At 45.6% G+C, this 17164-nt stretch overlaps 1 protein-coding gene across 1 annotated transcript in view; it reads left to right on the top strand.

The window, feature by feature from the left end:
* The window catches only part of ULK4 (unc-51 like kinase 4), a 246189-nt gene that overhangs the window by 147004 nt on the left and 82021 nt on the right, over nt 1-17164 (top strand). The window contains exons 32-33 of the mRNA XM_081105862.1: nt 13068-13234; nt 17041-17139. Coding sequence (XP_080961988.1) covers nt 13068-13234; nt 17041-17139 — 266 coding nt within the window. The remainder of the gene's footprint in view (nt 1-13067; nt 13235-17040; nt 17140-17164) is intronic.

Genomic DNA, 17164 nt, shown 5'->3' with positions numbered 1-17164 from the left:
TCCACTGACTGGAAAACATCTCGGTCGCTTCCAGGTTTGATGAATAAAACTGCCGTGAGCATGCGTGTGAGGTTTCTGTGTGGACTGCAGTTTGCAGCTCATTTGCGTAAAAACCGAGACGCACCATTGCCGGAATGGATAGGATTCCGGTGCCGAGTTTTGTAAGAAAACGCTCAGCTGCCTTCCGAGGGGCCGGACCGTTTCCATGCCCGCCAGCTCCCACCCTCACTGGCATGGGCGCTGTCAGTCAGCGTTTTGGGCTTCCGCCCCTCAGTACGTTTGGGTGGGATCTCGTTGTTTTGATTTGCAGCTCCCTGATGACATAGACAGTGGAGCAGGGTGTCACATGCTTGTCGGCCACCTGCGCATCTCCTTTGATGAGGTGTGTGCAGATCCCTGGCCCGTTTTTTAATTGGGTTGTTTGTTTTCTTATTGTTGAGCTCCGAGGATTCTCTGTATATTTTGGATACAAGTCCTTCCTCAGATGTGTTTTGCAAATGTGCTCTCTCGGCCTGTGGCCTGCCTTTTCATTTCCCTCTGGTTTCGTTTTGATACTTGGTTTTAATTTTAATGGCTGTGATAGCCGAAAAGCCAGCCCCGTACCCGTGCGCGCGTCTGCGTGGAGGGCATGCGCATTGACTCTGCTTCCGAAGTCATAGTTGTTTTCAAAACCACACACCAGTTATGCAAAGGCATTTAAATAATTTGCCTAGTAAATTTTCATTTTTCCCAAATATTGCTGTTCTTACAAACTAATTGGAACATGTTGCATTCTTATATAGATTTAAGACCTACTGAGATTTACTTGAAAAAAAAAACACATTTAAATGGGGGTGAAAATAGCTTCCAACTTTTTGATATTTTGTAAACTTTTTATGGAGTGTTCGCAGGCAGTAATAAAGTACAGTGATGGGTTTTTAACATGACTAAACATGTCAACCAGCACACAGATCTAGGCAGGGAGCACTTGACCCACCAGAAGCTCCTTCCAGTCCCTTCCCCACCCTTGCTCATGTCCACAGCTAATCAGTATTCTGATTTCTGTCACCATTGATTCGTTTTCTCTGTTCTTGTGCTTCATATGAAGGAAACAAAATATATCGACTTATTGTCTAGCTACCTTCATGAAATAATTTCTGTGAGAGTTACCCACATTGTTCTTTATAACGCTTTTTTAAATATTTAAAATATTGCCCTGGCTGGTTTGGCGCAGTGGGTAGAGCGTCGGCCTGCAGACTGAAGGGTCCCAGGTTCGATTCCGGTCAAGGGCATGTACCTTGATTGCGGGTACACCCCCAGTTGGGGGCGTGCAGGAGGCAGCTGATCGATGTTTCTCTCTCATCGATGTTTCTAACTCTCTATCCCTCTCCCTTCCTCTCTGTAAGAAATCAATAAAATATATATTTAAAAAAATGTAAAATATTGCTTGATAGTATCCCAATTTATGAATATATTGCAGTTTTTCCCTTTTCCTGCTGAGGGACATTGGCTTGTTGATTATGAATAAAGCTGCTGTTAACATTCTTCTGCGTGTCTTTTTGTGGACACAGCCCCTCATTTGTTTTGGTTACATACAGAAATACACGTATAGACACACACACGTACATATGTACACAATTATTTGGAAATGCTGAATCACATGGAAGACATCCATGTTAAAACTTCTCCTTCTCCTTGCAGGGACGGGTTAAATGTGCATGTTCAGAGGGGTGTGCGTGTGTCTGAATGTCTGTTCGATAGTATACTGACAACTTGTTTGTCATCACACAAAGTCTTAGCAAGTATCTCTTCGTAAAGCAAAAACTGCGTCAGATAGCCGCAAGGTTAGCAGCTCTTTTAAGGTCTCAGCCACGAGATAAGCCCTTGAGTTGTGGTTCTTCTGATCACTCTACATCTCATCACAAAACATTATAAAGATTTGCCGGTTCTTCATTTTTTTTATAGAAATAATCACATCGCCGGCTTAGTGCTTGAGAGTGGGCACTCCCGACCCGGTGACCTGGGTTGCAGTCCTGGTTCGGAAATGAACAGTCTGTGACCTCGGACAAGTCTCCTGTGGGCCTCAGTGGCTCCACCTGACACGTCCAGGCCGGGGCTTGTTGCAAGGACGTGGCAAAGAGCGTGAAAGAGGTCCCAACGTTGTCTTGTGCGAAGTTCGTGCTCCACAAACACTGCACATGCGTACAGCCGTGTGTGTGTGTGTGTGTGTGTGTGTGTGTGTATTTAATTTTGCTGTTATTGTTGCTCTAGCACGTTACATTTCTGCCATGGAAGGACCCTGCTGCAGTAGTTTGCCGGTGAGTGATGCTGGGGACGAATTGTACTTGCGGGGTTATCTTTGAAACCTTACCCCGAGAGTAATTATTTTAAAATTTCAGATCAAAGCATGTATTCCATTAGTGCTTTCACTTACGTGGGTTCTAATAAAAACGTTTCTAGTAAATGATTTGCTGTCCAGAATATATCTCCTGTAGCACATCTTTTCTTTAGTGACTCACAGAAAAAGTAATTATTCGCCTATTTCTTGATAGAAACAGAGTCTGGAATTACCGTGAGTAGAGTCAGTTTTGGAATGGCTGCACTGTGATCCGGCCTCTCAGAATGTATCATTCCTTCTAATCCGTGCTGTGGTGCAGTCACACAATGAAGGCTATGGAGCCGCGAGAAGAACTGCTATTGTTCTACAACTACAACTGCTGTTCGCATGGGTGGGCCTCAGGAACATACCTGTGATTCCAGTTATACAAGCTGCAGAACCGGGCTGCTAATCCTTGATGCACCGAGTCCGAGTAGTAATGGCTTTGGGGAGGGGATGTGTGTGAGGGAGTGCATGAGGACTCTGGGTGCTGGCCACTTTCTCTCAAGCTGCAGGCTGGCTCTGTGGGTGTGCTCAGTTTGGGAAAGTTCATTTAGGTGTGCACTTATATTTGTACCTTTTTATGTGTCTACTACATATCAGTAAGAAGTTTTGCTAAAATGTCTCATATCGATGATACATGCAGATCGTATGTAAACATTCGGCGTCTGTGTACCCTAGATTGAGTAAGTCAGATTGGTTTGCCACTTGCCACTACCGCATGGTAACTGTGGGACCTTGTACACTCAGACAGGGCACCTGTGTGAACTACTTCCTCATCTGTAAAATGGGTATAATATCATCATTGTTTAGTTACATTGAGAATTAACATGGCACATAGATGCCTTTGAGAAAAGCTCATTTCATTCTCTTTAATGGACAATGTGTGTGTGTATGGATGTGTGTGCATGCAAAAATTACACACATGTATATGTGTGTATACATAAAACTATATGTATATATACCCATGCACACATCTATGATAGAATGCAACAACTCAGTGAATTTTATATTACAACTCATGATAAGATTCAAAATGATCTTTTTAAAATGAAATGCTATTGCCCTAACCAGTTTGGCTCAGCAGATAGAGCGTCGGCCTGCGGACTGAAAGGTCCCAGGTTCGATTCCGGTCAAGGTCATGTACCTCGGTTGCGGGCACATCCCCAGTAAGATGTGCAGGAGGCAGCTGATTGATGTTTCTCATCGATGTTTCTAACTCTTTATCCCTCTCCCTTCCTCTCTGTATAAAATCAATAAAAATATATTTAAAAAAATAAAATGAAATGCTATCTCTAAATATAGTTTCAGTTTACGTTTTACATAAAAGTATAACTATGGAGCAGAGTTCATTGAATGCTTTTTTTATTTTTACAGTGAGATTGTGGCTATATATTTTTTTCTGTCTAAAAGCTATTATGTGTAATAAAACAGATCATTGGTTGCATTTAGATAGTTAGAGATGATAGGATGGGATCTAATAATGATTTTTCTCCCTTTGCAGCCTGTCAGATTTAATCAGCAGGTAATCAGACATTGATGGAAAATGAAATTCACAGTTATGCTCTACACATCTATATTTGCATACATCCGTCTGAGGAACGGAGGCAGCCGTAGTCCAAAATAAGGGAAATGGCTCTTATTCCCATTCACTTGGTAATTGCCGTATTCACTATTTGTTGAGAACTAATTCACTCGGGATGAGAAAGTATAAATGATCTGTGTCCAATGTGTGTCAGGTCATATATGTGACAGGGTCAGACCTGGGAGACGAGGCGTGTGCACAGGCTGGGTATGGAAGGCCTCTTTTAAGATGATATTTCCGCAGAGATGGGGAGGGAGAGAGGGAGAGTCATACCGGTTTTAAGGGGGGCGGGCATTCTCTTCCTGCCCCATTGCACTTCCCAGTTTAATTCAAAATCAGATGGCCCAAAAGGAAAGATTTAAAAATACCTTTCCACTACAAAAACATCTCTCTACCTGTCCTGTTCCGTTTTGTGTGCTTTGTTTTCGGCTGTTTGGACTCAGCCAGCATGGTCTTTCCTGTGGCTGAGATCAGAGCACGGATTGAGACGACTCGTTGTGAGTGTGGAGGTTCTGGAAGTCCGTATTCCCGCTCCAGCTGCCCTCTTCAGAGCCCTTGCTTATGTTTGAAATGCATCTCCATCGCGAGGAAGACTCAGATGTTTGGAGGCGAAGAGCGTGCTGTTTCATGGCATTGGCGATGTAGAGCATTCAAATGCCAGCTCCTAACCACCAGGCTGCTTCTTTCTTTAAAAAATACCACAGGATTTATAAAGCACATATACTAATTACATATGTTATATTTTAAGTTAAATATAATGTGAAAAAGAGATGTTAGTAGTTAGGTTAATTTTTCAGCCAGTCAAACTCGGTGTTTTTCATATTTTTCAACATTCTAACCTAAATAGACAATTTTAAAAAAGGTGTCCTGTGACCTTAGCAGGCATTTTCCAGAGTTTTAGAGTGGAAAGGACCTTTCGAGCTCCTTCCAGTCTGATTCCTTACCTTCAGCCAGGAGGTCTGGAGGAAGGGGGGAGGGTGGAGACTCCCAAACCAACGCCCTCTTGTCAGTTTCCTGGGTCAGCTTCAGGTCACGGGTGTGCCTGTAGTGGAAGAGCTGCTGTCACGATTATTTTACAAATGATCCCTGGAAGGTTTACACAGATTTGATTTGTTAACAACTAAGTTTTGACCTCACCTTTATTTGCCTTCGTGCTCCCTGTAGCAGCGCATGGCGCACCCACTTGATGGAGTCTCTCTAATCCAGCGGTTCTCAACCTTCTGGCCCTTTAAATTCAGCTCCTCATGTTGTGACCCAACCATAAAATTATTTTCGTTGTTACTTCATAACTGTAATGTTGCTACTGTTATGAATCGTATTGTAAATGTCTGATATGCAGGATGGCCTTAGGTGACCCCTGTGAAAGGGTCGTTCGACCGCCAAAGGGGTCGCGACCCACAGGTTGAGAACCCCTGCTCTAATGGGTGTATGACCTCGGTGCAATTAAAATAAGGAGGTGTGTGTTGCGTGCTGTTGAGTCAGCTCCGCTCCTGGTGTCCCTGGGAATCCACAACGCTCAGGCCTCGGCAGCCCGCTCAGCTCCTGTGAACTCCAGCTCTGCTGCTTCGATGGAGCCGATCCGTCGCATACTTGTTCTTCCTCTTTTCCTGCTGCCTCCTGTTGGTCCCAGCATCACCGTCTTTTTCCGAGAACCCTGCCCTCTCATGATGTGCCCAAAGCAGGACAGCTTCAGTCTTGTGGTTACAGAAAAACCGGGCCAGAACCAAACAGCGCTCTGAGAGTTTGGAGTTACACTTTATTCACCGCGGCGGGCTTAGGGAAATGAATCCAAATTCTAAGCAAAGCTACAAGCAGAACTTCCCTTTTTATGGAAGAGCCAGCCCGTTGTGCGCTTGCTGGCGGTGGCCTTGAAAACTCCACAGTTCTATCCAATTAAAAAATGCACCTGGCATGGCATTGGGTGTCTCTAGTCTCTGGCCTACAAGGTCAGACCAGCTAAGTTTATCTCCCCCACTATTCAAGCAGGCTAGAAAGCAAAGTTACTTTTTTTCAGAATTAGATAGAGGCCGTCCAAAGAATAGCAGAGAATTCCAAACAGTAGTTTTACAGATTAGGGGTTTTCCTTCACATTGTCATCTTTGCCTTCAGCAATGTTCCCGGTTTCATTTGCTCTAGGACCTACGTGTTCATCTTTCTGGTGTCCAGGGTGTCTGTGGAGCTCTCCTCCCTCACCCTCTTTCAGATGAAACACCATTGTTTCCCATCAGCCCTCATCACTGGCCAGCGTTCACATCCGTGCCCAGTAATTAGGAGTATGAGGGTGTGGATGATCTTAGCCTTGGTCTCCAACCACACACCTTTGCTCTTGATCTTTCCTAATTCTTCCATCAGTGCCCCGTGAGTCTCAGCCTTCTCCTGGTTTCTTGGCTCCATTTAAATTGACAACTGAACCTACGTAAGCAACGTCTTTAACAATTTCGTTGTCTTCATTGCCTTTGTTAAAACTGCCTATTTTTTTCTGTAATAGTGATTTTTTTCTATTAAATGCATTTCTGCTTAGGCTCTCTCTTCTTTCACTTTTGTCACCAGTCATTTCAGATCATTGCTACTTCCTGCCACTAAGATGGTGTCATCAGCATATCTTAACTTCTACTTCTTCCACCAATTTTTATTCCTTCCTAAGTCTGGTCCACTTTTTCATATATCATGTCCTGTGTGCATGTTAAACAAGTAAGGAGGTAAAATGCACCCTGGTCTGACACCTTGGTCTGTAGGAAACCATTCTTTCTCTCCATTTTCTGTCTTGAGAGTGGTTGGCTGTTCACAATAGAAACAACTTTGAAACCCAATGTTCTATTACATTCTACCTATGAGACTTGAGTTCCTGGCTCAATAACAGTAGTGGCAAGAAAATGACAGAATGAGTGAATGAAGCTCGCCCAGGGAAAGGCATGTAACAGAGCCCATTTTAATTGAGCCTGATATTTGTCACCAAATTTCATAAGACAGAAAGTAATACAGACTCGTAAGATTTAGGTCAGATTTTTGCTGGGCCAGATTTCCCATTTCAGTGTGTGCTCTCTATAGATTTGTCTTTTCTGGACATTTCACATAAATGGGGTCATATAGTACATAGTCTTTTGCGTCTGGTAAAAGTCTGTTAAAAGTATAGTGTTTAGGAGAAATTCTAATATTTGTCTATTTTCTGTTCCATTGATATTTACTTTTCTCTTTATTAATTCCTTCTATTTATTTTGGCTTAATTGGTGTGCCCCCCCCCACCCCACCCCAGATTCTTAAGATGGGAATTTATAGAATTGATTTGAAAGCTTACTTCTTTTCTAGCATTTATAGCTACAGAGCTCTTTCTAAGCACTGTTATATTTTTATCATCATTTTGACATATTTTTTAAAATTTCCTGTGATTTCTTCTTTAACCCATGGGTGTTTTAGAAGTTTATTGTTTAATACACATACGTTTGGGGATTTTCTAAATACTTTATTGATTTCTAACCTTTTTCCAGTTGTGTTGAAAGAACACATTCTATAAGATTTCCGTTTTTTGAAATCTATCGAGACGTAATATTTTGGCCTGGCATGTGGTCTGTCTTGAAGGTTTCATGTGTATTGGGAAGAATGTATATTCTGCGGTTGTGGATGTAATAATCTCTGAAAATCGTTGGTCTCAAGGTGATTGGGAGGGAGTGCTGTTCAGATTTTTTAATCGGATTTTCTATAGATTGATTTTTTGTGTGTTTCTATCACTAAGAGGCCAGTGTTGAGAACCTCTGGTTATAACTGGACATGCCTGTTTGTGCTCCTGTTTTAACCGTGTTCCCTCGTTTATTTTCCTCTGTGGTTATCTCTGCCAGCTTCATCTTTTACGTCCGTATTTAAGTGAGCACTTAACCAGTCCCTTTATGGCTTAAATCGATGTCCAGTGTGACTTGACGTTTTTCAGAAATTTGATATGTAAAAGCTTACGTGGAGATTCTCCCCACTAGAATTTATTTTCTCCGCCGGAAAACTGAACCGAAATGCGCTTGCTGGCGGTTGTCATTTACGTGACCGCATTCGTGTTGCATATCTGATCCTGCTCTGCGTCTCCTGCAGTGGCAGCTGGGACGGGCTTGCTCGGTGACTGGCACCTGCCAGGGAACTAATGAGGAAAGATGTCACCAAAGCAAAAGGTTGTCATGGCTTGATAGACCCGCTGTGCACAAATGCTGAAATCACTTTTGCAAAATAAGGTTTGAATGAAGCAGATTTATTTCCAAGGCAGGATGTCTTGGTGCCATGGCAGTTCCATCTCCTCTCTTTCCTTGTCATTTAGCCCTTCATAGCTCTCTGGTGGTGGGAGAGCTTCGACTTCGTATATGAAGCCCTCCCCCTTACCTTTCTTATCCTTATCTGTTTCTCATTACATCTTTTGAAAACAAATCTTGCTTTTTGTTGTGAGGTTTATTTTGTTGTTGTTGTTGGGGTTTTTTTCATTTACACATTAGACTTACTAGTCTTATTTTCCTTTTTTTGTCATTTCAGTTACAGAAAAGCGATCTTGCATAGTGGGTACTAGCATAGACCGTAGAGCCAGATGGCCTTGGCAAAGTTACCTAACCTTTCTGAGCCTGTTTCATCATCTGTGAGACGGAGTTGTTAATGGGATTTTGGTTAGATACCTGTTAGAGCACTTAGAATAGTACCTGGCACATGGTAAGAACCATACTGGTTTTTTTGCTATCATTACTGCTTTTCTGTACTGACTTGTTCTAATACCTAATTTTTAGCTTTCAAGTATTGATTTATAAATAATAGTCATGGTTTATTATTATCCATTTTTATTGAAAGTGTATAGAGATGGTTTTCCATAAAGAGTTTTAATAGGTTTGGAATAAATAACATTCATTTGCCACATTCTGGACATAATTATAAAATATCAGAGCTAATGGAACCTTGATATCACACAGGCTCCTTCCTCATTTTCTAAAGAGGGAATTAGGCTCTGTAAATGGAATGAGGGGCCTCAGCCCTCTGTTAACACTGACACTAAGACCAGGGTGTGACTCCCAGGCCAATGAGCGTTCTCTATTATAATTTGAATGATGTAGTGTCCCTCCATAGTTTTGGCTAAACAGAAATGAGCCAATTCACAAACTTTTCCCACAAAACAAGGCAGTGAACATACTGTCCAATCGGGTTTGCCGAGTTCTTGGTCCACCTGCTGCTGCAAGCTTAGAAGTGCATCCCATCAGTAGGAACAGTGGCTGACTTCTTGGTGAAGAGGGCAGACCAAGCCAAGAGAAGGACTTTTGTTCCCTCCTTGTATTGGTTTCTTGTTGTCATAGCAACAATGCCACAAGTTTACTTGCTTAACACACACAGCCACGTATTGTCGTACAGTCCTGATGTTGCAGGGCTTTCTTCCTTCTGAAGGCTTCCACTTCCTTGCCTTGAAAACGCAAGCGAACAGCTTGTAGGAGCCGCTGCCTTCTTTGGGTGGGGCCCCTTCCTATTGTTCCAACCTCTTGTTTTTGTCTTCTCCTACTACTCTGACCTCCCGCCTCCCTCTTACGGGAACCTTGTAATTGCATTTGGCCCACTTGGCTACCCTCCCCTCTCAAGGTCCGTAATCACATTCGCGAAGTCCCTTTTTCCATGTACGGTAACGTTCACAGTTTCCAGAGATTTAGGATGTGGACATCTTTGAGGAAGGTGCATTATTCATTCTTCCACATTCCCCAAAGCCATGAAAATGAGAGTTGAGTCTTTTACTATTTATTTATTTATTTATTTATTTATTAGATATATTTTTATTGCTTTCAGAGAGAAAGGGAGAGGGAGAGAGAGAGAGAAACATCAATGATGAGAGAGAGTCCTCGATCGGCTGCTTCTTGCATGCCCCCCACTGGGGACCAGGCCTGCAACCTGGGCGTATGCCCTTGACCAGAATCAAGCCCCGTCCCCCTGAGTCCGCAGGCCAACACTCTATCCACTGAGCCAGACCAGCTAGCATGAGAGTCAAGCCTTTTAAATAAATCACATACTGGGAATATATCAATACAGTGGTCTCCTCTCTCTGTGGATCTAAGTGTTAAACATAGGAGGATCCAGGAACTAGTGTGGGCTCAGGGGAGCTGGGACGAGTTTGTTTTTAAGATACTCCCATATACACAATTTTCTTAGGAATATAATTCAAAATGAGTGCTCTGAATACAGAGTCCCTTCTGGCTTTTGGAAGAAAAAGTTTAATTAAAGCATTCGCCTCTGTCATATTTGAGAAGTCCCCAGCCTGTATCTGATCCGAGCACAGAACTGTGAGTTGGCTCGTCTGCGAAACTTGTGCAGCGTCGCTCTCCTTGTGGGCACAGCCAAACTCCAGGGGCTCGCGGTCTTGGGGCCCCTTGTGAGGGGGAGGCGCAGATGAAGAGCGGAAGCCAGAGCTCCCGGGCAGAGGGAGTGCAGAATTGGCAGTGCCAGTGCCGGAGGAGGAGGCGGCCAGGGAAAGCCGCTGGCCCCGTGCAGACTCCCAGGGCCTCTAATCGGGGGCTGGACTAACAGAGGCAGAGACCTGCCCTGAGATGGTTCATCGGCTTGAAACCCGAGGGATGTCTGGACATGTGTTTGCAGGAGCCGTTTCTGTGTGGGTGGCTGCTCATTACCCTTCGGCCGGGAGAGGTCGAGCGAGCTTGGAAGCTGGGGCTCAGACCCCACAGTTCACAGGCGCCTCCATGGACCCTGTCAGTGTGTCCGAGACCAGCACGGCCTCGGTCACCCTCATGTCTTTCTATTTAAAAGGCAGACCTGAGACTCAGCTGCTGTGGCTGACTCTGGTTTTGCTGGTTAAGTGCTGATCAGTGTGGGACAGACAGCTTCCCACATCGCTTCTCCCCTCCTCTGCCGCGCTGTCTGTTGAGTCGACGTGAATGAGCCCTCGTGGGCACCACCCCGTGTTTGTGTGTGTAGATGTCAACTTATCTAGAAGGAAGCTCTGTTTGGGATTCAGAGTGTTCTGTCCAAATCAGTAATGACAGAAATATGAAGTGTTTTCAAAAGCTTGGCATTTCAAAATGTACTCATACCATCTTGCTACTCCCAACAGATTTTGAAAATGTAATAATAAGGATACAGTGACTGGAGCTGGAGCTGGGAATAGCTCATGCACATTAATATTCTCAGAACATTAAACACTTGAAAATAACTTGGGGGTGGAGGGTGACTCCTTTAGAGATTTGCATATAATTAATACAAAGTAATTCTTGTATTATTTTGAGTTGGTTATAATGAATGCAAATAGTTGCTGGGTTATTTGGCTTCACGAATGTTGGCTTCTCTTAGAGGTGTTAGGACGGAGTATGAAGAAGTTGTTTTGCTGGCATTTGAGCAGAGGACAGGGAGACAGCACCGCGCTCTCCCAGACGCCTGTGCTGGCTCTGCTGGCACTGCCACTGTTGGGAAGGAATGTTTTACATCCTATTTCATTTCTAATCTCACAAGCACCTTCCCTGACAGCCGGTGACGTCAGGGTGCCCAATCAGGGCGTGGCATTGGGTGCCCGTCTTTTCCCGTAGCCGGCGGGAGAGAATGCCATCCCAGCCTTGCCCTCCTTCCTCGAAGACGGAATGAAGGTCAGGTTCACTGTTGCTCCCCAGCTGTTCAGTCTGAATCAAGCAGCAGGGACATGGGGATCGAGGGTCTGCCTCCGCCTTCTGAAGAGCCACTGATCCCATAGCTGGACCTCACCTGTACTCGGCCCCTTGCCCTGTACCTTGGACCATCTACAACATGTCACCAAGTCTTCGTGGGCCCCCCCAAAGGAAAACATCTCTCTCTTAAAGACTATGTTGTACAGCCCTTCTACCCTGTCTGCAGCTAGGGGCTGACTCCTAGCCCATGAGTGATGCGGTCTCACTCGGAGGGGAAGGCCTGTGGCCGTAATGCCCATGTTTCAATAATTGCTTTTCTGCACCGTGTGCCGTTGATGGTATGAGCTGTCGGACCTTGCCGCTTGATAAACTGGGCAATAATAATTCATTCCGCTTTCCGTCAGCTGTACTTATCTTCAGCTTTGTGGCTTGCACCAGTTTTTGCCACAAGGAGTTTGGTTTTTCTCTGCCTTTAGTGACAACATCAGTTGCATTTGTAGTCTAAGAACTGCTTTGCCCTCATCTGGGGAAACCAGATCGATTTACTGGAAACGAGAGGGGGTGCGTTGTTTGAATGCCTCTGCTTGGCAGAGTTTCCATCTGATCGATCTTCATGAGAACTGGGATGAATGGATTGCAGGTGCAATAGCATCCAGTTTATAGTACATGTCAGACTTCCTTACCATGTTCACCCCCTCCCCCATCTGCTTGTGTAAAATATTTATATTTGAAGATCACTTTTTCTAGAACATTCAGACTATCTGTGCCTAAGTCCTATTCACCATTTAGGCTTATAACATGGTTCATGTTGTATTTTCGCCACATTTACATCTGAATCAGTTTTGTGAATTCCAAGTTTAATTCTATGTAACAGTAACAATAGAAATGTCATACTTAAATATAAGCAATAACACACCCCAAGATGTGGAAATGAATTTGTGACAGACTACGTCAAACTAAAAGTTAACGAAGACCAACCCTTCATATGAGGTTTGCAGGGACAAAATGATAGAAGCTGGCCATTTCTCAATGTCCAATTCTTTGTATCACAGTTAATCTCGCATTTTAATTTTTTTTTTTTGGAATATCGCAGAAAAAACATGCTTTATCCTCTAGAAATGACCCAGTGACTTGTAGAGCCCGGGGTGGTTCCTGATCCTTAGCATGAAGAGCTGGACCTTCGAGCAGAACCTGGGACAGTCTGTTCCCATGTCGCACGCTTCCCTCTATGGCGGGGAGTCCTCCGCCCCAGCGAAGCCTGACCCTGTAGGATGTGTTTCCAAAGTGTAGTTTCGCTTAACACGTACCTTCCTAGTCCCCATCCCAGGCCCCTGAGCAGCCTCTCTGGGGTGAGCCCTGGGAACCTGCAGTTTACGAAACTGTCCCACATGTACCTTGTACACGGCAGAGTTGAAGGGCTGCTTAGCATTTATGCATCGTGGAGACCTGCTCTGTTGGGTTTCTGGGACACATTATTTTTATGTTATGGTGACTGTTTTGCCCTCCTCCTTTTCACCCTCAGGACTGGTCCATCATGTCTGTAACCTGTTCACCGAAACAGCCACACTGTGCTTGGACGTGGACAACAAAAACAACAACGAGACGGCAGCCGCGCTGCTCTGCTCCCTGCTGGACGTGCTGCACGGCATGCTGACCTACACGTCTGGGGTCGTGCGGCTGGCCCTGCAGGTAGGGGCCTCGGCCCAGGTCTGGCACAGCCCTGCACCGCACCACACCCCGTCAGTCTCTTCTTGCTAATCTGCCTCTAAAGTGTCTTTACTTTTCAGAAAGAACTTAGGTCCTGTAGAGAGAGACTATCAAATAAGCCGTCTTTGGTGACCAGTGCCAAGAACAGATCATGTGATTACAAAATCGGAAAGGAAAGCGGGAGGGGCCTCAGCAGAGACTTGACGAGCTCTAATCGGGGAACCGTTCCTGGCTGAGACCAGTAGCCCTGCGGGCACCCAGGGCTGGCCAAGCAGTGTGCAGCCTTTCCTGCCCACGGGTGGGCCCAGCCGCCCCAGTGGGAAACAGCTTGCCAGGAGCAGTGGGTCGAGATTTTAGGCCCATGCATCCATTCATACACACACATGTTTATATACACATATACACACATCCATAACGCAACATGTAAACAAGTACTTGCTCTCCCTTTTGACCAGTAACATGGAATTGCAGGTGGATTTGAGACTTAGAAGTGTATTCAGTCCATGTGCCCCAAACTGTACTGTGCTCTACGAAGGAAGGGGGCGTGGGTTTGTTAAGTACTTTCCATGTTAGATGCCTCCACATGCCTGTTTCATGTACTGCTCTCTCTCTGACTGAGTCAGCTGATACTTAGGTCGCATGAAAGCACACAGCTGATATGAATCCACTGTTACACTCCGAATCCTGGTAGAATTGCAAGGGGCGTATGTTGAGTGATAGCCTGTTGGCTTGAGTAGATGCAGAAGCTAGCGGGGAGACCAGACTGTTTTGATACCTCGCCAAGAGCCAGCGTAGCAGAGCCAAGAATGACTCCCGCGAGCCTGGTTTAGGCTCTGTTACTCATCATTGTGATAACTGGTAACTTTTACCTCCAGCGAAGCTGCTCGAGTGTTTAGCTTATCTAGTGTGGTTGATAAGTCATTCCAAGATCTCCTCGACAAACATGGTCGTTCGTGTTTACCGCACACTCGTAAAGCCAGTAGGTGAAAATGGCCTCGGAACTGCTTTGTTTTCTTTGCTCATCTGGAATCTTCCTGAATGAACAGTAGAGCATTGTTCAGTACTTATGGAATCCTGAATTAAGGTTTCTCCTCTCGTGTCTCTTCAGAGAATAGCTGTTCCTTATTTCAGTGTCTGTAGGAGTTTTATGTAAATCATCAGGATGTGGTTGCTAGTTATGTTCACAGATACGTTGATGATATCAATCTGTGAAAGAAATATTTTGTGGATTGTAAATATAAAAGGGATCAGGCCCAGCCAGTGTGGCTCAGTGGTTGAGCATCAACTCATAAACCAGGAGGTGGTTCAATTCCCGGTCAGGGCACATGCCCGGTTTGGGGCTTGATCCCCAAGTAGGAGAGCATGCAGAAGGCAGCCAGTCAATGATTCTCTCTCATCGTTGATGTTTCTCTCTCCCCTTCTCCCTTCCTCTCTCTAAAATCAATAAAAACATATTTAAAAAAATATTTTTTTAAGGAATCAGAAGTTGAGAAATTCCAGAGCAACAGAAATCTCTTATTAGAAGTGATTATTAGGTTGATAGTCAAGGTTGTTTAAAAGAAAACTCCTTAATAGAATTATATTCTAATTCTTTCTTTCTTTGCTAGTGTACCATTAGATCACTGTTTTTAATTTTCTCATTTTCTTCAACACCACTGCATACTTTACCGCTGTCGTCTTTCTAAATCCTCTGCTATATCATCTGCCATGTATTGCTTTTGGCTTCACTCCCGACTTTGATCTGCAGGGCACCTGGCGTCAGTCTGAGAGAGGGGAGTCCTTGAGGCTGAGTGAGGGGAAAGGGTTGGGAAGAGAATAGAGTGTGCACCAAAGACACCGTCTCCTGGAACTGAGCTGTCTGTACTGTCCGAGCCACCAGCCACCTCTCCCATCATACACACGCTCCACACCGGAGAGTCTCCCGCATTCCTACACGTCTAACGAAATGGTTCTCAACCTTCTGGCCTTTTAAATACAGTTCCTCATGTTGTGACCCAACCATAAAATGATTTTCGTTGCTACGTCATAACTGTGATGTTGCTACTGTTATGAATCGTCATGTAAATATCTGATATGCAGGATGGTCTTAGGCGACCCCTGTGAAAGGGTCGTTCGACCGCCAGGTTGAGACCCACAAGTTGAGAAGGGGTCGTGACCCACAGGTTGAGAACCGCTGGTCTAACGGGAATGTCTCTGAAGTGGAGGAATCGGGGGATTGAGGACTGACAGTGTTTAAAATGACAGTAGTGCTTAGACTTATGAAGCACTTTTCTTTTTCAGGGAGGAGAGGGACATGATGCAGGAATGGTCCCAGGAAAGTAGGGAGTGGAGGGAGGCAGGTGTCAGAATCTCCCTTAGGAGTTCAGCCCCTACCCCCGCCTGTCTTGTGATGCAGAATTGGTCCTGCCTTACATGAACCTCCTGCCAGCAAGTACCGGCCACCCTCGTCCTGCTGTGCCAGCTCCAGACCTGGGCGTCATCCTTAACATTTCCTCCTTTTTCTTGTTCCACATCTGACCTGTCACAAAATAAATGGAGACTTTCACCTTACATACCTAACCAGTCCAGCCACTTCTTTCAAACCCTGCTGCTACCACCCAGCTCAGTGTACCGTCCTCTCTTGCCCAGAGTGTAACAACCGGGTGGGTCAAGACCCTTGGCTGGTTAAGGTGAAGAGGCCGATGTTCTCTCTCCAGCAGTGTTTCAGAAGGTGGAAGTAACAGCCACGATTCAGAGAGGTCCCGACCCTGGGATAGTGCTGCCTCTCCTTCTCTGGAACGGAAGTCTAGCATTGTTCCCCTTATGGTGCACGTGGTTAAAAGGCAGGCGTCTGATTTTAAAATTCTTCTGAACCAAAGAACGCAGGCAGCTCACCTTCTGTCCATCGGCCTGAGGAGCAGAAGGAAACTTGGCATTTGGGAGAAGGGTCCTGGAGTCCAGGCTCATGCCCTCAGGTGGGGCAGCCTGCAGCCTGGTCTGGCAAAGGTCATCACCCAAAAGCAGTTTTTTTCCTTCCGAGTGAAATAAAAAAACACAGAGGAAGTACTGAATGAAATATGTGTATTCTGTAGCAAACAAAAGTACTAATCAGTGCCTTTTCCAGGGTGAAATGATGCCTGTCTGTGTTAGAAATCCCTGGAATTAGACAGTTCTGTACAACTCCTAAAAGGAGGCACACTTAGAATGAAAGTCACTCGCTTCCCATCTCTGATTTTAATTTCAGTTGAAGCCTGTACTTTCTGGACCTTCTCTGAAGACTTTGCATGCGGTATTCTGTTGGACACGTATTCTAGGTGTCCCTTGTGGGGGTGTGCCTGCGGAGAAGGAAATACGGCAGGGTGCATTAGGGGTGCATCGTCTAACGTGCAGACCTGCCCGGGCAGAGGCGCGGACGATGTGGAGTTGTAGAGCCTCGCTCATCCTCCGGCTTTGTCCCCACGGCATGTGGGAGTTCACACGACCTGCTGTACTTCTCTGCGCGTCAGTCTCCTCACCCCAACAACGGGGACAGGAGCCCCTCCTTCAGGCTGGTGTCCCCTGCAGCCTGTGGACATCACTTCCCCAGGGACAGCCCTTGTTGGCGCTTTCTCTGTGGACCACCCGGTCTGCCTCTGTGGCCCGAGCTGGTGGTGGCGGCCGTGGTGCACCCTTTGTCATGTGTGCACCTTCTGTTCAGGGGGCCGAGGGGGAATACCTCCGCAGCCATGTTTATCTGCCCGGCTCGGGGGAGCTGTCTCCAGGGCCAAGCTGACTAATCTCCAAGACCCCCTCCTCTTCCCTCCTTCAAGGCACAGAAGTCTGGCTCCGGAGGCGACACTCAGGCGGCAGAGGAACTGCTGCTGCTCAGCAAACCCCTGACAGACCTCGTCAGCCTGCTCATCCCGCTGGTAAGGGCTCACCTGTTCGTGTATC

The sequence above is a fragment of the Myotis nattereri genome (assembly GCF_964212035.1).
Source record: "Myotis nattereri genome assembly, chromosome: 14".
Lineage (NCBI taxonomy): Eukaryota > Metazoa > Chordata > Mammalia > Chiroptera > Vespertilionidae > Myotis > Myotis nattereri.
Note: the sequence above shows the minus strand (reverse complement) of the source record. Positions and strands in the feature narration are given on the sequence as shown.